Source organism: Syngnathus acus, chromosome 17 (genome assembly GCF_901709675.1).
Source record: "Syngnathus acus chromosome 17, fSynAcu1.2, whole genome shotgun sequence".
Lineage (NCBI taxonomy): Eukaryota > Metazoa > Chordata > Actinopteri > Syngnathiformes > Syngnathidae > Syngnathus > Syngnathus acus.
In genome coordinates this window covers 4919370-4941362 of record NC_051102.1, presented here as the reverse complement: position 1 = coordinate 4941362, position 21993 = coordinate 4919370, and the positions used below count along the sequence as shown (strand labels likewise).

The 21993-nt window shown below is 47.8% G+C and overlaps 1 protein-coding gene and 1 long non-coding RNA gene across 10 annotated transcripts in view; one reads left to right on the top strand and one right to left on the bottom strand.

Annotated features, from left to right (window-relative positions):
* Positions 1-1544: 1544 nt before the first annotated feature.
* Positions 1545-21993, bottom strand: part of mib1 (mindbomb E3 ubiquitin protein ligase 1) — a 28690-nt gene continuing 8241 nt past the window's right edge. For 4 of the 9 annotated variants that reach the window (XM_037276893.1, XM_037276896.1, XM_037276894.1 and 1 more), the window contains exons 14-23: positions 6227-6359; positions 5190-5276; positions 4777-4935; positions 4257-4438; positions 3994-4183; positions 3795-3873; positions 3569-3727; positions 2865-2936; positions 2227-2327; positions 1545-2144 (exon numbers count right to left, since the gene is read on the bottom strand). In XM_037276893.1, the coding sequence (XP_037132788.1) occupies positions 2004-2144; positions 2227-2327; positions 2865-2936; positions 3569-3727; positions 3795-3873; positions 3994-4183; positions 4257-4438; positions 4777-4935; positions 5190-5276; positions 6227-6359 (1303 nt within the window). In that variant the 3' untranslated portion in view covers positions 1545-2003. The other 5 variants (XM_037276895.1, XM_037276898.1, XM_037276899.1 and 2 more) reach the window with 5 other exon arrangements.
* On the top strand, positions 15484-20624 carry LOC119137556. The gene is made up of 2 exons (XR_005100940.1): positions 15484-16681; positions 19224-20624. It is a non-coding gene; the product is annotated as an uncharacterized LOC119137556 (long non-coding RNA).

Below are 21993 nucleotides of genomic sequence, written 5' to 3'. Positions count from 1 at the left end.
GACAGTGACGGACTGTCAAAGCTTCCATTTTGCTATCAATTGAGTCACATCTTGATCATTTCCCATTTTGAAATGAGCTCGACTCGATTTCCTTTGAGCTCTGATTAAAATCGTGCCTTAAAAAACCCCCACTGCAATTAATTGAGAACTTAATCTTGGTTTGAAGAAACAATGGCTTTTACTCGTTCTAATTCAGCTCTGACAGAGACTGCATACTTGAAAACAAAATGTGCTAAATGGTGTAAATGTTTTGTCTCCTTCATTAGCATAGGGTGATGCATGGCACTGTGGTGTGGAGTCATTATGACGGTGTTAGCATTTTCAATTAGCCCGCACCTCCCTCCCCATCTACGGCCTGCCGGCTCCTCGGCAAGCGAGACAGACGCCCGCCGCACAGCGGGGGAAAAGCAACAAGAGCCTATTTTTTTTACCCCCCATCTGAGCTGATCTTGAAAAAAAACCAACAACAAAGATGTAGTTATTAGTTCGCAAACCTGCGGAAGAAAACGTAGCAGCCATTCATCATTGCCGATTTTTATTTCATCTATGTGGTTTGTTTTAAAAGCACTTGTTTGCCATACAGACCAAGGAGTATTTTTCATGATACACGCCGTACTGCATATGTCAAACATTCATGCCCAAGGAGATGCGACCGAGACGTTTCCGACAGAAAATTGGCTTTTTAGACAACATAAGACAACACTAGCATAGTTTGGCATCATCGGTGAAAAAACAGGAAAATAAAAAGTGATGCTTGTTTGTCTGTTTGCCGTCGCCTTGTCATTGAAGGCAAAACTCATCAGTTTCCAGCTAAAGGTAAAACGCTGCTGAGAAGACACTAGAACAGTGGTTCTTAACCTTGTTGGAGGTACCCAACCCCACCAGTTTCATATGTGCAACCCTTCTTTAGTGAAAAAAAAATATATATATTTTTTTCAAATTCAAGTCATGAATGTTTTTTACTGGTGCACAAAATGAGCCGAGCATGATCACAATGCATGAACTCAACAAATTACACACCTACAAATCAGTGCGCCTCTGCGAGACAAGTTCAGATGTGCGTAATCACGAATTTACACGATAAATCAGGTGTTCGGACCACCCCAATGGAGGCGCTACCGAACCCCTGAGACCGACTCACTGAACCCCTAGGGTTCGATGGAACCCAGGTTAAGAACCACTGCACTAGAAACAGTGAAAAATGGCATTCCCCTCCACTTTCAAGAAAGAACATATAAAGATGTCAGTATGCCTGATGCAAAAAAAAAAAAAAAAGAAAAGATTATTTGAGGCTACATATTAGAAAGGCAGTGACACCTACAAATCCTATTTTTCTTTTTGGGCAGCAATACAAAATAATTTATCTACAGTCTCACCTATGAGTTCTATTAGATTGTTCTCTATTTTATTAAATGCTGACTTTTGGAGCTGAAATTCATACTTACATTAAAATCATACAACACAAAGAGCACCTTATGCCGCCCCCCACAGCCTCCCTAGACCACTTGTATTTTGGAAGCAAATGGCATCAAAGTGTCAAATCAATGTTTGGATGTCTAGTCAACAAGGTGTCATTCTACCTGCGTCCTCCTCACAGAACTGAAGGCTGACCGCTCACGTTGCCGTTTCAGAACCGCCCGGGTTCTCTTCCTCCTATAAAAAAAACAAACTCATAGAACCATGAAATGAAAGTTGCCAAAGCAAACGACTCAAAATCCACGCAGGGTTCTTCCTGCACAATAATAGGGATCAAACGTGGCTTTTCTGGGGGGTGCAACACTTGACACCAAACGAGAGTCATGCGCTCGTACGCCGTCCTTCCCCGGGCGAGATTCAAGACGTGCCTTTCAATTTGGAGAGGTCCGAAAGGCAGAATAATGAGGATATCCGTTCAAAAATGTCTCCATGTTAAGCAACAGAGTAAGCCTGCTGAGGGGATACGCTTTGGTGGCTGGTGGTGCGTTCGCGGGCGTGGGTGGGTGGGTGGTCTGACGCCAGAGAGCCTAATAGAGGAGGATGCGGCGCTCGATGGCCTTGCGGCAGATGGGGCACTCGCTCATGCGGTCGCCGCACAGCTGGCAGGTACCGTGGCCGCACATGAAGATCATGTTCTTGAGCCGGTCCAGACACACGGGGCACATGGTCTGGGGACGGAACCAAAAAAAGCGGATCAAGGTTGTATACCATATTATCGACGGTCGCCATCATTTGGCTCATGCGGCAGACCTGTTCCTTGATGTCCTGCAGTTGCTGCTGGAGCTTCTGAACGTCCGCGTTGACGTTGGTGTTGTCCTTGTCCCGCTGCAGGGCGGGGATGTTGCCGCTCGCTGTTTGGACACATCCAAAAAACAGACGCACACGCAGAGACGTTGAGAGGAAATAACCCGAGTCGGCCTGCATTCCTTTTGCCACTCCTTCTTGCCGCCCATTATATTCCAAAGCGTAAGGAGAACATTTGGCAGAGCAAACCTTGGTCCTCCCTCGTGCTGCTCTTTAAGCCATATCGTCTCGCACTGGCAAATACATTTGGCATATTTAAAAGTGACTGTAAGCACACGAGTGAAATGCGGCCATGATGGCTCATCTGTGCTTTCAATGGGGAGATAATTAAGAGTCACACATACATGAGCTGCATTCATTGTAATCGCTGTTATTGGCATTGCTTTAATAATGTGCTTGTACTTTGCAGTGGGATGAAATAATATACACTTTCATCTCCATCGTGTGTGTGTGTGTGTGTGTGTGTGTGTGTGTGTGTGTGTGTGTGTGTGATGTGCATTGCTTTAATAATAAAAAGAAAGGAGTGGGAGGGGGGGAGGGCAGCAATGTGGTCAGAGCACGGATATGGGAGAGGGCATACTTACACCAACTTAGTGCCAGATTGTTGGGCTGGAGAAGATCCTGCGATCCCCCTGCCATAGAGTTAGAGCTCCCTGCTGGGAATAACCAGTCACATTGTTACAGCAGCTATATAGCTCAAAGCTGGCCCGGAGGACCAGCGGAACTACTCGCTACAAGCCTCTCAAGTGAGGCTCAAAGAGAGATTTGAAGAAGAAGCAAGCAGGAAATCAGAAGGGGGGGAAACGGAACCTTATTGACAGCAGTCGCCATTGACTCGCTAGCATCTGGTGTTGCTGGGATTAATCATTGGAATTTTGCCCCTCGCACGGGTGTATGCCTGCCGACCTCCCCCCCCGTTCGGACACGTAACCAAACCATAAGACAATATTGAAAAAGAATCAGTGAACTTGCAACAGTTTCCCTTTTAACTCCACACAAAATAAAATATGCGGGATGAACAAATGAAGCAAAAATGTGGACGGGAAAAATAATAAAAAGCTTTGTGATGGCAGTGTGAAGCCAATCTGATCAAAAATATCGACATGAAACTCAACGTTCACTAATAATAAATGAATAGATTGGGCAAATCATAAACATTGAGCATTTCAAATTCATGGAAAGCGAGAGAGAGAGAGAGAGAGAGAGGACATGCTGAAAATGAGGCAGTAGCACAAGTCAAGAAAGAAAGCGAAGCAATTAAAAGGGAACGTGTGGAAGATTCACTCACTAATGTCATCATCATCATCATCATCCACATCATCATCTGCGGCATCATCATCATCATCATCATCCTCCATACCTTTCCCCCCACAACAAAGCACAAAGGGGGTGCGGCGCTCCACCACAGCGCGACATTGTACGCACTTCTTCATGAGGTTGGCACAGTCTGGACGGGCAAAAAATGAGAGGTGGTCAAATCTCATTTGGACCCGCCGTTCGCCGCGTTGACTTACTCTCACAAGCGCACATGTGGCCGCAGGGCTGGAACAAGACAGCCGCCTTTTTGTCCGAGCACACCACGCACTCCTCAATCTGCGAGCCAATCAATAAATCAACAGAATAACCCAATGAAAATTCATTTAAAATTGTATGAAAGGATGAATTCAAATGGAGCGTTTGTCATGTTTATGAGCATATCGCATTTGACATTACCTTAGAGCGTGACTGGACCTGATCTTTGCAGATGAGACACTTCTTGACACGGGGTGAGCAGAGGGAGCACGTGGCAATGTGTCCGCAAGGCCCGAAGAGAGTGTCTCTCTTCATGTCCGAGCACACCATGCACTCCTCCAAGGACTCCATGTTGCTGTTCAGAGACGGGCTGCGTGTGCCCACCTGGCCGCTATCACATTGGAAACGCACGCGGGGTCAACGACAGCCACGACAACACACTTGGACTCGCTCGGTGCGTTTACCTGCTTTTCTCTTTATGACATTTGGCCAGCGCCTTGCAGAGGCTGGGGTCGGGACACAGGTCCAGAGGCGACTGGCCCTTCTTGTTACGCACCGTCAGGTCGGCTCCGTTGGCGGCCAGGAAGCAGGCGATGGACGCCGCGCTCTTCTTCTCCGCCCCTTGGGTGCCTAAGCCCATGATTAACTGCAGAGGGCAAAACAAACAAACGAGACGGAATGATCCGGGTCAGATCGCACGCAATTATCCAATCAAAGACGTGTTTAAAGGCGCTGTCATTATTTCCACACCCCCCCTCCTCAGTCAATGCCAGGTGGGGCTTCGAGCCATTCGTGTAGGGACAAACAATACGGCAATGGCTCGCTCACTCAGGGATAAACTTGTTCCAGCTACTGTACGAGCGAGCCGCTTGGCTGCCTCCCTACAAGTGTCAGGCTCCAGTCTTGAGTGATGGGCTGGAAGTAGTGACTCTCAGAGCATCTCCTAGTTTCCATTTCCTGTCATGAGAAAATGTGAGTGCGTACCGTGTTCTTGGAGGGCTCCCAGGGCTCCACTTTGCTGACGTCCTGCATATCCTGGAGTTGCCGCAACTGGGACAGCGTGTGATGTCGCAGTGCTTCGTGGAGCGGCGTGTCCCCGTCCTTGTCCTGCACGTCCAGCTTGGCCTCGGCTCGCACCAGCAGCTGCCGCACGAGGAACAAAAGGAAAACTCTTTCCATCTATTTTTTTTTTTTTAACGTCGCATCGTAAATGCCATAAAGCGGGTTTACGTGTCGCTGTGGGCGCCATACTGTACGTCCCCTTCTTTTTTTTTTAATCGCATCCACAAGATGGCAGCGTTGTAAACTCAATACAAGACGACAGCTTTGTCCTGAGCCAGCAATACCGGAGTGTGACTTTGAGATGACAACACGTAATGAGAAGGAGAAAGTCTTACCCTGACAATCTGGGTGTGCTGTCGCTCAACGGCCAGGTGTAAGGCTGTTTGCTGGTTGACGTTCTGGATGTCCAAGCTGGCGTTGCCCTGAGACGCAAATTATTCAACGTATAACATTGTTTCAGTCATCTCCCGAGCCCGAGGGTCGCGTGGGCCGGGCTCTATTCCAGCTCCCCAACAAACCAAATAAGGACAAGTCTCAAATGGAGTAGTACGGAGAAGCTCAACTCCAGTTCAATTTCAGGTTCTATTGTGATCAATATTCTCGGTCGGGCAGACCTACGTGTCTGAAGTCTTTTGTGTGATGTCACGCTCGATGGCTGTTTGAGTTTTTCATTTGATTATTGAGGCATTTTCTTTCTCTTACATGTGTGGAGGTTGCGCGATGAGATGCAAAAATAATTGTCTGGATGATGAAAAATGGTCCAAACACTCAGGCTCCATGTAGCATAACAGAACCTTCTGTTTGTTTAACCTTGTCTGTCAAGACAAGGGCAAGTTGGCTGCCTTTATAAAAAAAAAATTAAAAAAAAAAACACGTGATTATTACTTTGCAAATTGCAAACTCCTCAGCTGAGAAGATGTGCAGGGAAGCTAATGATTGTGATCAGTTTGCTAATTAATTCTGTAAGAAATAAGAATGGCTGGCTGGCTGGCTGGGAGGGTGGCGGGGGGGAATCTGCAGTGCGCCCCGCATGAGCGCTAAACAGAAGGCTGAAGCGTTGCAGAGAATTATGGGGAGGGGGGGCTGAGGTTTTCCAAGAGCATGTGGGGGAACATTGCAGCTATATTTCTGCCGCGCACCTTATCCTAAATAACCCAGTTGCTGCTTAGTCAGGTGACTTTTGCGGCAAACTCCCCAAAGTCTCGGGGGAATTCAGACAACGAGGGTAGAACGCAAAGCCATGATTGCATGAGAAGGAGAGTACACGGCCTTAAAGAACAACCCTGGAGGCTCCACAAAGCATATGCATTTGATTAAAAAAAAAAAATTGCAGTAGCTTGGAGGGGCCTAGCGCAGTGGCGCTTGTCATTACCTGATGAACTAAGAGCTCGGCCACCTCCACGTGGTTGTTGAGGGCCGCCAGGTGCAGCGCCGTGTAGCCGTCGTCCTTCTTCTCGTCCACAATCCACGGCCTGGGCAGTTTGGATAGCAACACGCGCATCGCACTGCGGAGGGGGGGAAAAAAAAAAAAAAAACAGCCATGAGCAGAAGGCGATAAAATCAATTGGGCAAAGGGTCTAAATTAGTGATCTGAAATGTCAAAATTAATCCAGCACGGCAGGGATTGGATGAGGCGCTTATGGTAAGCAAACAAAGTTGAGAGCATCTGATACCGAGCCCGCCACGTGATCCATTTACAGCACATCTCATTTTCATACATGCCGCTTTTAATCAACTTAAAGGACGAGTGGCTCTCCTAAAAGCATGGTTATTTACAACTCGCGCGGCCATTCATCATGCTCATCTGACCACGACTCACATTTCCATCATAAAAAAAACGGTTTTCCAGGCAAAGCATTTTATAACAATGCGCCACAAAATGACAGATTAAGCGCAGGAAACATAAATCTATGTTTTCATAGCAGTCACGGGATGCTGTATACGTATGTTTAATGTTTGAAAATGTTTTAGCGGATCCGTGTTCCCGCTTTGCGTATTTATGACTTTCTTATATTCCTCTCAGTTGCAAAACGACAGCTCGCAATGATGTTTTACACCCAAATCACCATAAGTCACCATTTAATAACTCCATTTTGATCCCGGTTCAGCGAAAAAAAATGGACTTTTACTATCACTTGTAATCAAGGTTGTCGACGGTGGCTTTATTGCCTCGGTCGGATTATTATCAAAATCAATAATGACAATCGGCTTTAGTCTTAAATGAAAAGAATGGGGGAAAAGTATATTTTGAAAGATAAAACAAGGGAAAGCCATTTGTGTCCCTCATATTCTTGAGAAGGCAAAAAACAATATTGTTGTTTAACTGGAGCGGCCCAATGTGGCATAAATGCGAGTCGGTTGTTTCTGCTCGACCCAAGGTCATTTAGAGGCTGCTTGCCAGCACACTGCAAAACCCAGGAAAATGAAGGAAGAGTCAGAGGACGCGTCAATGTCACACTGTTATCAAGAAAAGAAATAAATAAAAAAGTTCGACTGACAATGTATGTCATTATCTGGATACAAGCACGCTTGGGAATCTGCAAACAAATGAATGAACACTTAAGTCCATGGAATGTAATTTGGAGGGCTGCGTATTTTTCCCAAAGAACAGATGAAACTGAAAAAAAAAAGAGAGAAGTAAGAAAGTGGTCTGATCTGACTGAAGTGATTTGTGCTGAGGGACACGCTGTACCTTGGAGAAGCATTAAAGTGGCCAAGAACACTTGCGACCTTGATGAGTAGCCAAGAATTACGCGGGGTGGATCTTTGAACTGACATCTCTTTTTTCATTTTCTAACTCTTCAATATGGCCCAGCAACCCTCTTATGTGGAGGATACGCAGGCACGAGGGGGCGGCACACCCCAGGGGCAAAGAAATCCAAGGATGACATGTTTGTCGAGGTAATCAGAACGGCTGGCTTTTGCCTCATCAGCACGGGGGGCCGGCTGGCCGGCCGGCCGGCTGCATCCTCCGTACAGGCGGACATGGAGCTGCTGTACTGCTGCAGTGATGAACAGTGCAGCATAGCTCTGGCTCTCTCCCTCCCTCTCTCTCTCTCTCTCTCACTCGTATTGCACCTGCATTGCTTGCAGCCATCTCCAACTACTTAATGCAGAGCTCTACACGGCGCTTAAACGCAACCGCGCCCCTCCCGCCTCGTCACGTATTCACGACGCATTGTCTTTGTTACGCAGAACTATTTGCTCGTCTACTGTAGATTTAACCTCTCGTTGGTTGAGGGGGGGGGGGGAACACTTTGGACGAATTTAATCTGCCGCACTCCCGCCAGGGAAGGAGCTTCTCAGTCCGGGATTTAGACAAGCAAATGATGCAAGAAAAGACCTTGTCACGTCAGAGTCTCGCCCCAAGCTGTGTCATGAAAGTCGACGTTAGCGCTCGCGCTGTACGTCGTCGCGCTTCTTGAGTCAGCTGGGCCTGCAAAGACGTGGCGCTGTAAATTCAGGATAATGAAGTTTGGGCCAAATTTACCGGTGCCATTAGCAGTGACTTACCCAAAATGTCTTCATACCATCAAGAATTAAGATCAAGGGGCCATTAGGTGGCCTAACAGACAAAGCTGGGAAGGGTCTATCATGACCACGTTTGTTTTGAGAGGGTGAGAGAAAAGGCAAAATGGAAGAGGCTGGAAAAGTGGGTCACCCTGGCCACAAGTCCCTCAGGAGAGGGCCACTGAGGAGCATTGTCTCCGCTCTGCAATTTGTCATTGAGCGGGACGCCGCTGTTTGTCACAGCATGTCAAACAAATCAGGCGCTTTTGTTTGCCGGGGTTCCCTCCGCCGCCCCGGGCCGAGTTGACGGCCCATCTGTGTGCCCATCAGCGGCCGGGCCGCTCGCTACTGGAAGGGTAAGTGAAGAGTGACAAGTTGGGCAGGATGGGCACAGTCACGGCGTGAATTAACGGCGGCGTGAAAACATATGGCCGCTCTGATGTACCAGACGTGTTTGGCATACTCGCAGTCCTTAACGACGTCCTCGCGCGTTCAGAAAATGATTCGCCGAGCGCCGCCACCTGCTTTGGCGAGGCAAAAGGTGATAAAGTGTATAATTACATTTAAATAAATGCAATTTTGCAATGACAGAGGATCAGCTCTATCAAAACCTTAATCAAACGGAAAAAAACGTCACGCCGGGTTTAGACTTGACCTTGCCGGTAGTAAAGAAACAAAACTCAAAAACTGTAGTCAAACAAACATGGCAGTCTTGACACAGCCAAAATGGCCCTTAAGTGTCCAAAGCGTTTGGCTAATCCATTTTCAAAAACGACGCCACACGAGCCAGCCAATACGACCGGTTGTGACTCACACGGTACCGTGACCCCTGTCCGTCCGTCCCATGCAGTCAATTGGGTGTAGCGCTTGACTTGATCAAGAAGTTGCCAGACTGTGCTCTGTAAAAGACTTCTCATTGGAATCATTTCCCCCTACAATGTGACCTTCCCCTGCCGCCCGCCCGACCGCCTATACCTGAGGCTCCCGTGTTGGTGCGCTTTTAATAGGGATTATTTGCATCATGCCAGCATTCTGTGACGTCTGTCTTATCAGTCCGCTGTCCGTCCCTTGAAGGTTGTTTGCGAGCGGCCGAATAAAATGGCCCGCCATCTCTGGTACAAGTAGGCGAGGGTACGCAAAGGCTAAGCTTTAATTAGCCTTAAATCACCTGCTGCATAGGGACGTCCTGATTCATTTATGAAGGCGGGGGCGGCGAGTCGGAGAGGCCCGATGGCATGTTAATATCCCGTCGGTTCAGGATGGCCCAATTACTTTCTCGTGCTACTGTCTTAGCGCACTTTACACTCCGCAGCTTCTATTTCAACAAAGCGCCCTGGCCCGCCTTGGCAACCAAGCCGCTTTCAAGTCCCCTCTTGTGCTGCGATAAACAATTTGCATTCATGAAACCGTACCTCTCTGGTCAATATGCACACTCTGTTATGCCCGCTGCCACTCAGATTGGAGGGGTGGGGGTATTGCGCTGTCGGTGCGTGTGCCGCGTTTCTGGTTCCGCTTAGAAACCTGAGCTCATTACTGCGCGGGAATGAAACCCAAGAGTCGGATGCGACGGCCTTGGAGGATGTGAACGTGACGACGGGGTTTGTCGGGCAAACGTATTCTCGTCTCGTAATAATTAAGAGGTGAAAACATGCTTTTTGCTCAAAGCCGCACTTCCTTAGCCTGGGGACGACTTATGGAAAATTTCAACACTAATCCTTATTTTGTCCAGCCGGTCTAGCGGTCGTCAGCATTCTGCCAGCACGTAATTACGTCCTGAGCGTTTGCCAAAGTCCCACGTTTCTTTATGGTTGCTATACTTTGACCAGACGAATCAGATTTATTTTTATTTTTTTTTCCATACGCCATGAGAACTTTGCATGGCCATGGCGGAAACGTCGGTATATTGCAGCTTGGTCATTAAGATTGGTAGGTCACAAAGTGCAACACACACAAAAAAAAAAAAAAAAACACTGAGGCCTCACGCTCAAAATGTCAAGCGGCTAACTTGTTAAGTGCACCGGGGAAACGGAAGCATTGTGTAGATAAGCCGCCAAAGCAATTGAAACATTGCATTCCACAACTACGCATGAGAGCGCCATCAAAGTTTCTCTCCAGCAAATTCGACATTAATACCTGTCGGACTGGGACAAAGCATGCAAATATTCTCGGCCTGTCTGACCTGCCAGACTGCATTTCGCTCCGACTTTGGCGTCCATACGCGTTACCTGCATTATTCATCAGCTTCGCTTTTGTTTGGGAGAGCAACGTCAAAGCGTACGAATAGTCCACCTGGATGACAAAAGTCACAAATATCACCACGTGTGACCAGAGGTGATTTTGTTGCCCAAAATGCACATGGGCATCAAAGTAATCCACTTGTGGGTTCACAAAATGAACCATTCATACTCGCCTGTCATGTTAAGCACATAATAGACATGCTGCAATTTTGCGGCTGTTTATCACCTCCCGATGGAGCACATGCTGAAAAGGCAGAGCTTATGCGCCGATAAATCCCGTTCCTTATTTCAGTGCGTAAAATGAATATATGAAGTGCATTTGTTTTTTAACTGGGCTAAGAAGTATTAAAGATGTCTGACAGCGTTATCACTTTGCTCGTCAGTATTTATTGCCCGCATTGGCCGAGGCCCTTTAAATGGCGCAAATAAATAAATAGCAAAGCGCAACGGCGGCAAATTTCTGCGCGTTTCTGGCTTTCCCAATGACGACCTACGTCCTTGACTACCTTTTGTAACGTAGCACTCGCTCCACCCGCATTAGCGACAACAACGTAGCTGTCCAAAGGTGACCTAATGCTTCAGCGCGCCACAGGACGGACGGACAGACAGCGCGAGAGCGCTATAGCACCGCTGAGCTCATCTATTGGCTCGGGGCCACCGTCGGCCCAGTCTGGGCCGGACGTGTGGCTGGGTGGGTGTTCTGATTGGTCGCGCGGGGAATGGAGCTCGTGTCGGCTCGTCCCGCGACCCATTCCAGCCAGCCGCTCCCGCTTAGCTAATAGGTGAACTTCGAGAGGAAGATGTCTTGACGTCTTTGGCTGTATAAACTTCAGTGAGTGACAAAAGATTGTCTTTTTGTTTTTTGGATAATAATTTTTGGTAGACATTTAAAAAAATAATAATAATAATCTGTATTTTGGTACCTTGTCTTTCATTTGAGTAATTCATGGCCAGTGTTTTCCCCCCCCACCATTTTTGTAGTTTTCTTTAGCTAAATATAGCTCTAAATCTGAGATCTCTACTGCATTAATTCAAGAAAACATAAAAAGCCACACAATGGCCAACTGCATTTGAACGAACAGACAGACAGACACGCTACAGCACTGCAAACATCAGCAGCCGAAGGCATCCGTGCGCTCGGCCGGTCGCTTAACGGCGACGTGGCGGCCGTAAAGCACGATAAAAAGATCAGACGGAAGCAGAGGAGCTTCTCCTGCAGTGTGGCTGCGGGGTAGGGGGTGGGGGGGACAATGGAATGCTGGATCAGAGAGAGAGCGAACGCTCCGCCACCACTGTCTTTCCCAGGTAAAGGGTGGCCCATTCATAAATCACTTTTATCCCTCCCCGGCGCTCAGCAGCCTTGCCTCTTCAAATGATGCACGGCAGAAAAGGATGAAGAGGGACGGGCGACAGACGAGGGAGGAGGGGCGTGAGTGAGTGAGCTGGTGAGAAGAGAAAGGCTGATGGAGAGAGGACGGATGAAGATGCACCCATGAAGCACAAACTAGACTCTCTCCAAGCACTCTCGTATGATGTTGACAGGTGGGCGGGGTCAAAGCGACAGAAAGACTGAGAGGTGCAAGGAGACTGCACCAAAGAATGGCAATTAAAGTTGAATGATAAGGGGGGGTGTCAGTATTTCACAAAGCAGGCATCTAAAATCTTGGGAATGACTCCAATTTAATTAACAACTGTATTAAAGAGCGAACGCCTTTTTAAACAATGTGTTGTGCTCTCACCTAATTTAAAATACTAATTACATCCATCCGCGATGCTTTGTTGCCGGGAGAAAATGAAGCAGCTAATTAAACGTTGCTCCGAGAAAACATTATTGCTATTTGTTTTCCATTTCAAGGCGATGGGCGAAGAACAAGCTAGCCTGGACCTTTATTCTGCCAAACAAAGCCCATCCATTAGATGACCCCCGTCTTATTGCAATCAATCGATTAACAGCGCCGACATCCACCAACAGAGCAAATTGATTATATAGAGATGACGTAGGTCCTGTAAACGTAAAGCAGATTGAACTGCGCAAATACAAAAAAAAAAAACTTCTGAATGACTTTCCGCGTCAATTACGACGAGGTGAGCCTAAATTATTGCTTTGACACAATAGCTAGGATATTAATATACCTATGGCGCCGCAGCTAAGCTAAGCTTAATATCTTTAAGTATTGTCGAAAATTAGCCGACAAAATGGATGCTATCGCCGTCACGCTTGTCACTTGTGCTACTGGAATGCTCCGCTTTGGTTGGCTGAGTGAGGTTGTGTTTTAAGAAGACACAGTAGCAGGAAATCAAACACACACACCTTTACTCATCTGCTGCCCAAACCTGTCAGTCCGCGTTGCTAACACCAAAAAACGCATATGACGTTTCAACATCTTCAACCTGTGACTGTCATTGTGTCGATGACAACTTTCTGAATTTACTCACTGCCAATTTGCCAGCGTCAAAACCCGCATTCTTTGTTTGCCTACCGGTCCTCCAATGCTCAGTGCTGGCCTGCATTGAACCTCACTCTCTGGTCCGTTACGCCAACACGCCTTTATTCTAAATATAGAGGTGAGCGTACGACAACCATAAGAAGAAGAGCGTCCTGGACTATTTTAAAAGGAGAATGGTGGCGGGGAGGGGCGGGGGGTCAAGAGGACAGAGTGAGTGAGGGGCGCTCGCTCATATCAGCGGAGGTGGTGGTGAAGGATGTAAAACAGGGGAGGGGGTAAAAATTCAGGATCGCACAAGTGGAAGCACCAGAGAGCACTTTATTTGGCGGCCGCTAAAAATAGAGCAGCAAATGGTAGCAGAGACCTAAGCGCTCCGACGCTCCTCTCCGCTTCCGGGCCATTGGAATCGATAGGCAGGGAGCCGGAGCGACGCTTCCCGGAGTCGCCGGCCAACAGTTGCAGGAGAGGGGGAGGGAGGGAGGGATGGATGTGTAAAGGGAGGGATGGGGAACTATTTTTTGCACGGCGTGACTAAATATGGTCAGGGAGGGCGGCGTGACAAGACACAGGAGCAGCCTGGAGCCGTGCGTCCGACGCTCGGCTTCACACAACATGCTAAACGCTCAAGCTGCTCTGCCATGTTGGCCTCTTGGCCCTTATTAGCCGCCACTGTGCGAGACATGGCCGCCGTTCCCGCTTTGACAAACTTTGCGTTCGGAGCCTCGCCGGCAAACGTTTATTTGTTGTCATGAGTTCATGAAGCCAAATGCTCTTTTTTTTTAACTTACTATATTTGCACATCCTTTCAAAATAACGCTCTTGTCAAATATTCATCTCTCTCTCGCTCTTCAGCTCCCTGGCTCCAGTTGACAAAAGTGCATTTTACGTAGCGGATAAAACTGTAGTGCCGAGTGTGCGTGTAGAATATGAAAAAGGTAGAGTGGGAGGGCGTTCTGTACACTTTTAAGTCCGTTCAATCGTCGAGGGCATCCTCCCCACTTCTCTGTTTTAAGCGTGCGTGCACGTGATGGAGAGAAGAGTGCGGCAGATTTTTTTTTTCTCCCTCAAACCACCCCCCTCAGTGAGTCTCAGAAAAAGGTGTACCACTTTTTATGGGCGTGTGTGTGTGTGGGGTGTCCGCCACAGAACTCCCACCCCTCCCTTTCAGCGACTACGGCACTACCCCCCCCCCCCCAATCATAGAAGCTGATTCAGCGAGTCAAACACGCACGCAAACGCACGCACGTGGCTGCAGCAGCTGGAGCGCTCTCGAGGTCATTACGGCTCTTTTCGCTCGTGGGATGAAAACCTGATCTGACAGGTCATATTTGGAAGGAGTTTAACCCTGATGGGTTCCAAGGCGTGTAGTCACAAGGAAGGTGCGTGCTGGAGTGGCAAGGATGGGGTGGGGTGGCGTATGCCGGTCTGCAGCAACTTAACCAGCGCACGCTTTCCTTCTTCCGTAGAAGAGCAGTGCAGAGAGGATGCAGGATGCGCTGGAGCGGCGAGTTGCTCCAGTCCACATGGATTTAAGCCCTTTTCTGCACTGTCCACAATATCGCTCTCATCTTTCTCCTTCACTCCCTCCCTCCCTCCCTCCCTCCCTCTCCAGTCTTGCTCGCAACCCCCCTCCCTCCCTCCCTCCCTCCCCCTCCCGCCCCTCTGCTCTGTCTGTTTCTGGCACTGACCGGACATGCTGCTGCTGCCGCCACCGCAGCACAGCTCTTCTGGCTCATTAAGTATCGTTCTTGCCCGCTATCTTAACGACGGACTTGTTAACTCGCACCTGCTTCGATACGTCTGGGGCATCACCCATGGATACGTGAATTACCGGGACTTTTTCTTTTTTAAAGAACATTTTTTTTTTTTTTTTTTTACACCCCCACTTTTTTAATTAAAGCGAGAGGCGGGGGAGGTCACGGTAAGTCGGAGGACACGGGACGAAACATGGCATGATGAGGCGTCGGAATAATGATGAGCACGCAGCTCAGGGGTTATGAACGTAAGAGAGGATTGACGGCGCACACAGCTGTGAGAAGTGTATTAACACAGATGTGACGGGATGGATGCGTGTCACCGGCTGAACCCGCCTCACCGCTAACGACCGCTAAGCCCGTTTAGTCGCCATCTAAGCGGACGGACGGATGGACGGGGCAGGGCAAGGCACAGTGCTGCAGTGCAACGGCCCAAAGCGGAACAGACACTGGAGGTTAGTCGCTTCAGCGCTCCCCGCAACCGAGGACACGTCACACCTTCAGGACTGGTGCACGTGCCTTGGTCACCTCTGCCTCATTGTTAGTCCGCCCGCTAACAACGTTGCACCACTTCCTACTGTTTGTTTAGCGAGGGAGGGCTGCGAGGTGGAACAATAGTTTCATTTTTGCCCGCCTGAGCGTTCAAGCCTGCCGGCGAGATTAGTGTCAACTTGTGGAATGTGTTGGTCAGGGGCAAATATTCATTAGAGGCCTACTGAACATTTCTTACTGTGGTGAGAATGGTTATTGATCTGCGCCACCAGAGCTCTTTCTCAGACCAACAGCTGCAAGCCCCTTTAAAACTGCTTTTATAAAAAGACCTCCAACTGCCATTGGCGCTGGGACGACGCCTTTGTGCGAGGGGAGTTGCACAATGCCGGCCGGGAGTGTGGTGGAAAGTTTAACGCCTCACCTCTCCCGCCCTGTTGTACTGAAAGCGACAACAATTACAATAATATGCACGTCAGCACCGTATACCGGCTGGCGCCGACGTATGACCGAGTTTCTGTAACAAGGGTTTAACATGTTAAATGTATAAGCGTGATCCCGACTTTTCGCTATTTCCTTTCACACGGCTGTCGATTCTATTGCTCTGTTTCAACCCTCAACTGTTCACGCAGAACAATAACAGCGGCGGGGGGGAAAAAAGTATCCAGTCATGGCCTTTAAGTGAAATTTCTGTATGGAAATCAACAACAATGGCCCACGCAATCTAGACAGGTGGGCGAGAAGAGGGCCATACACCTGTCAATGAAAAGGAGGGAGGGGGTCGCAAGTGCTGAGTGAGCATTAGCGCCTTCATGTGACCTATGGACTGCCCCGGTGCGCCCAAAGCCCAAATCCGTCTCACAATAGCTTCCTGTTCCACTTGGATCACCCTTGTTTTCAAACATCAGCAAACGCGGCAAGCCACTGGGGGCGTCGCTGACACAAGAGAAGCGGGGGTGCCCGGAAAAGTGGGAGGGCAGAAGTGAAAATGTTAACTATGGTCACTGAAACCCAGCACCGTGGACACAGCAGAGGCCGTCATATAAGACAAGGTGCACACCAAGGAACCTTCCAGCACCACAGGAGGATTCGACCAACTCATCAAGAGGACTTTTTTCCTCCCCGTTTTTTTCCCCATCAGCATACAAATGGGAGGTACTCGCCCGGAGGACAGCGAGGGGGGTCACTGGGATGGTCGAGCGCCGTCTGGACCGCGAGAATTAGAAGGAGGGGGCATCCCGTTCAGCCTTACATGGCAACCAGAGGAAAGCCTCGAGCGTTGAAGTGAATTTACACTCAAAGTCACCTTACGGTGCAGACTACCATACTTGGGAGGGAAAGCGGCGAAGGAAAGCGTTCCGCTCGTAACTTCTCCGGCTTGGCCCGAAAGGTGAGAGAGAAAGAGAGAGTGAGAATTTCATATCTCAACACGACCTCCTCGGTGCACATACTTCTTTATGTACCCATATGAACATATGACCGCTATGGAATGTAAAGAAGTATGTATTCTGGGTGAGGTGCCAATCTTCACTCTAGGAAGAAAATGTGTTCTGTCTTAATAATGTGCCTGTGATAATTGTGTGAGAGCAGCGTTCAGAGAGGAGCGAGAGAGAGAGAATGTGGGATCTAAGGCTCATGCATTAGCTATACTGTCTCTGGGCAGTCTCACTGCAGCACTCAGCGCTGTAGGGGAGCTCGCAGCTTCAGCAAACTGGCTGACTTGGCCAATAAAAATCTCTCATCCGAGATATGACGACAGTTCATTGGGCAATTATTGCCAATACTCTTCAAATATAGCCATAATGTTTCTTGCGCGAGCTCAAAACCTGGCCGTGCCATACTGTTGGCTCACTGTAATGTCGCGGCGCCGTAATGTGAAAGTCTTTTCGCCATATGGGGTCGATTGAACCAAAAGGCCGCCATTGTGCGATAATAGTTGCTGAGAAAGCAAAACGCGACACTTGTATGGTAGAGCTTCCGCGTCCTTGTGTGTTTAACCACGGCCGGCCTCCCCTGATCCGTAGGCCCCCCAAACAGACCGCCGACCTGGCTGACCCCCTCCCCCCCCTTGACTCGCGTCCACCCTCATTGTTCACGTTTGCAACGCTTGCCAAATGCTTTCGCCGGGCCGCGTGGCAGTCAGATTAGAGCATCGGAGAAGAGAGAGAGAGAGAAAAAAAAAAAGTGACAATGCGGGATCAACTCTGGCCTGTCAGCTGTTTCTGAACTGTTGACGGACTCGGGCTAAACAATATGGACGCAGAGTTTGTTCAGCAAGCTAATCACTAACACAAACCGATGTCAAATCTTTCAATTCAAAAGTAAATGCAGGTTTGTTTTTTTAAAAGCTTTCCAATAACGCGTAAATCAACTAATTAACCTTTAAAAATAAATGCAATATTTTCAGAAGGTCAAATTTCAGAGGCTTGAAAAGTGAGTGCAATATAAAAAGCGAGTGGTGTTTTCCTCAAAGTAATGCTACAATTAAAACAAACCATTTAATTAACGACAAAATTTAAATTAATAACACAACAGGAAAAACATCTACACAGGTACGTAAAGATAAATTCAATTTCAACACACGACACTTGTGAGCGCTTTGCCTTCGCCCCCGACGACCTGCTGTCTGAGTGACACACACAGCAGATGCTGACATTATCAAAATGCCCAGTGCGCCTGGCGCCCCCTCCCCCACCCTGCTTTTTTTGCCCTGTTATGGGCCCTTCGCCGAGGTGGGCGGCCCGGCCACCCGACTCTTTGCTAGCCTCGGTGCGCGTGCGAACGTTACAAATAGAACGGCGTGTGCCGTCAAGCCGGCCTGACGCTGACCTCCATCTCGGCTCGCTGCGTACGCCTCAGCTGTCGCAAGCCCGCTTTGAGACGCCGGCTGGCGCTTTGGCAGAGGGAGCAAACATCAATAATTATAAACCGCCAACCGTGTTGGCGACATTTCCAGCTGACAAAATAATGTCAGGGAAATATTTGTTATGTTTAACACGGAGGATGGAGACCTTAAAAATGACTACTAAAAAGCACCTGCCGATATATGAACGCATCACTCGGCAACGACCTTTTAGAGGTTGAACACGTTTTGGATCATTTTTGTCGGCACAAATTAAGATAAAATTATATTTTCCCCTGCAAACCAATTGCCAGGGGAATATAAATTATACAATATACAAATGGAGTATTTTGGGCTCCAAAATGACCTTTGAAAGAAGGCCCATCATGTGCCGGAGAACTAAATTTATTTGAATAATAGATTGAATGATGTTCCCCCCCCACATATATAACTATGAAATTAAACATTTAAAATAACAAATAAACAAGAATAAAATTTATAAAAAATAAATAATAATTGGAGGTAGAAGCTAGATTGCCTTCCCTAATAAAAATGTTAAGTTATTGACTTTTGCGGCTTTTATTTTCTAAATTCAGACAAAATTCTTGAATTGCAGTGTCTCAATTTCAAGGGGCTCCTAAAAAAAAAAAAAAAGCTCTTTCATGCAGCTTGCTGGTTAATACTTTAAGCCATAGCGGGATAATTAACTGGCAGTGGTCCACGGGAAAAAAAATAAAACAAAAAATAATCAAAATTTCATTTGTAGGCGGTGGCATGTGAATGAAATTCAGTGCAAATGTAAAGCTGTGCAATTCAAAGCATATATTCGGCATTACAAATCAGTCTCCGGGAACACACCGAGCGACCCGAATTAATTTGGTGGCTCGACACCCAGAGGGTTGCTTGAGAAGTACACGCGTGTGCGTGGATGCGGTCGTGTCCGTCCGAGTGACCGGAGCGAGCGGGCGGGCGCACACTTGCGGCAGGCAGGCAGGCAGGGCCCATCTGTCACGGCTTGTAATTGCTTCATGACTGCGGGACATTTGACTGGAGTGCAGCAGATTATTATGATCCTTTTTGTCACCCCCAGAAAGCAGTTACAATCTGTGTGTCGGGACAAGACACGGACGGCGAGGCTGAATGACAAAGTTGCGCTTGTGCCCATTTCAATCGAATATCACGTTCAAGGTCTGAAGAGAGAGATATCCCACAATGCTTTGCTAAAGCTGGTAAAATGGAACCAAATCACCTCTTGAATGGATTTGGTCCCCTTCAACCAGCTGTAGCTATGCTTTGATGACTGCAGGGATTCGACTGAGGTGTTGCTCTTCAAACGACCGCCTACGATTGCCGTGTTCCATGTCTCGCTTGAAAAGAACAATAAAGTCACTGCATCAAACTTTTTTTTTGGCCCCAGTCCCCCTTTTTGGTATTCCGAGCACGCCGGTCGGTGGTCAGCTTTACAAAATAGCAGGGCCAGAAGAGACCGCTCGCCGCTCTCGCTCAGTCGCCTCCTCAAATGACAGTCGCCGGTCGGGGAGCTGGCGGTTAATGCGGCTTGGCAGGGGTGTGACGCTAATGTAAAACAAGCTAAATGGCTCTGCAAATATAGAGATGCTAGCACCTGACCAAAACATACTGTTCAAAACTAGCCATTAAAAAAGTAACATACTGGGTCCCACATTGAACATACTAGGTAAGAGACAACAAGTGTACAGTAACTGCTTTAAAAGATTGACAGTTAAATTACAATTATGATTAATTGAGCCTGAGCAAATGAATTCACTTCACATAATCAGATTGGCCTATTGTAAAATGTACAAGCGAGAATGTGACCAATCCAAACAGCAGTAGTGTCGCAACACCTGCTTCAGTTTGCCATCCTTGTTATGACACGACCGTGGCGCCACTAACTTGACAGCCGCTAGCTCCCATAGAGGCAGCAGAGTCATTACCATATGTTAAAAGAAACAGTGACCGTTACAATTACAGGGCGCAAACATTACACAGGGAGGTGACGTGCTCAAATGGGACGGAGCGACCAATGCGGGGGTTTGTTTGGAGCCCCCCACCCGCTCATCTCAACCTTTATGAGTCATGGGCTATTAATCTGTAAACTGTTTACAGTTTTAGAGCAGGTAGTGACTTCCAGCAGCCCGAGGGGAAAAAGACACAGAGATGAGCCAGGCTGAGATGGCGGTAAACACACTCGGTGGAAAGAAATCTGCTGTCCAAAAACACACACACAGCGCGCTGCCTGCGATGTACGCGCTATACTACTGTATATTTCCCTTATGGTTACCGACAACTGTAAAACATGACAGCACGATGCATCAAGACGCAGACAGGCAGCAGCGTGTCAGGAGGGAGCAGGGTGGAACCGAACAAAGCCTCATTATTCTTTTTTATTTAACACTTGCCTGTTATGAATGTCAAAACATGACTGAAAATGCTGACTGTGCAGTTAATAAAGGTTTGACTCTGAAACGAATGACTTTTTTTTTTTTCCCCATTTACATTGGTTCGTTAAGAAAGAAATTGGGGAGTGCGGCAAATTTGGTGAAGTATGAGCAAGTCGCTATTCCGCGCAGACACTGATGACGACGCCGGGGGAGGAAATCAACACGATCATGTTCCGGCAGCTAATAAATGCAGGCTACACTATGTTCCTGTTGTTTCACTGGGTAAAGTATAAAAGCAGCTATTTTCTATAGAGGGGATACATTACAATTGTTTCATCTGTACGTGCCAGGACTCGCTCATTCATATCCATAATCTCAAGGGGCCTCATATCAGCGACCAATCTCCAAGCACTTTTTCCACTCAAAAAACATCAAGTGTGCTTTTTAAAAAAATAAGCATTCAATTGAAATAGCCGCCTTCACCACGAAAAAGCACACCAGGCGGGTAGTTTAGCCTCAGCCCGGGGGGAGAGATTTTAGAAGGCTTTAGGACTTGTGGCCGGCCAGGCTCGTTGATATTGGAGGAGCTGAAGCGTGAAATAAAAGTAAATCGGCAAACTATGGAAGGGGACGTATATCTTCTTGTCTGTGAGGTGAGCGGAGTACAGAAAGTGTATTAAAGCAAGTGGACAACACGCACACACACACACACACACACACAAGCGCGGGGGCCCTGACACAGTCGAGCTGCACTCCAGCATTTTTCATTTCCAAGTCCAGAGTCCTCCACTGGGCCCCCACCCCTCTCTCTTTCTCCCTCCCTCCCTCCCTAAAATCAGAATCCTGCTGCACAAACATAAACCCCAACAAAGTGTTTACGCTTAATGCAAGCAAGCAATTTCAAGTGCGCCTCTGCTCGCCTCAGACCTTCTTTAAATAAATATACTTTTTTTTCTTCTTAAGGCTGTGAGGTATGTGCATTGAATTGCTTTCCAACGCAAGAGGCAGAGTGAGCGATTTATCAGCACTGCATCACAACACTTACCGGAACCGGCTAGGTGAAAGAAGTACACCGAGATTGCAAATAAACGTAGAACGATAAGACACGGAATACCACCCCCACCGCCCGTCCCGATTTATCCACGTATTCTTTTATTAGAGTCATTTTCTTTTTAGGACAGAAAAACGAAGCCATTGTCTTTGAAGAGCTTTTTTTACAATCAGGATTATACTCTCAATACTTTTAACTTTAATGCGCAGTGTCTTTAGATTCTTTTTTTTTTTTTATGCGCCCGGTTGATGAGTCCGACGCGGAGGGAACCAGCGAGTGTTGACAATCTATTCGGATGGCTAGAGGCAGACTTTCTGCAGTTCCTCACGCCAATTAAAATGATGCCAAGGAAGGAAGAGGGGGAATGCTGCTCAGCGCGGGACTGCAAACACACTCATGCATGCAGC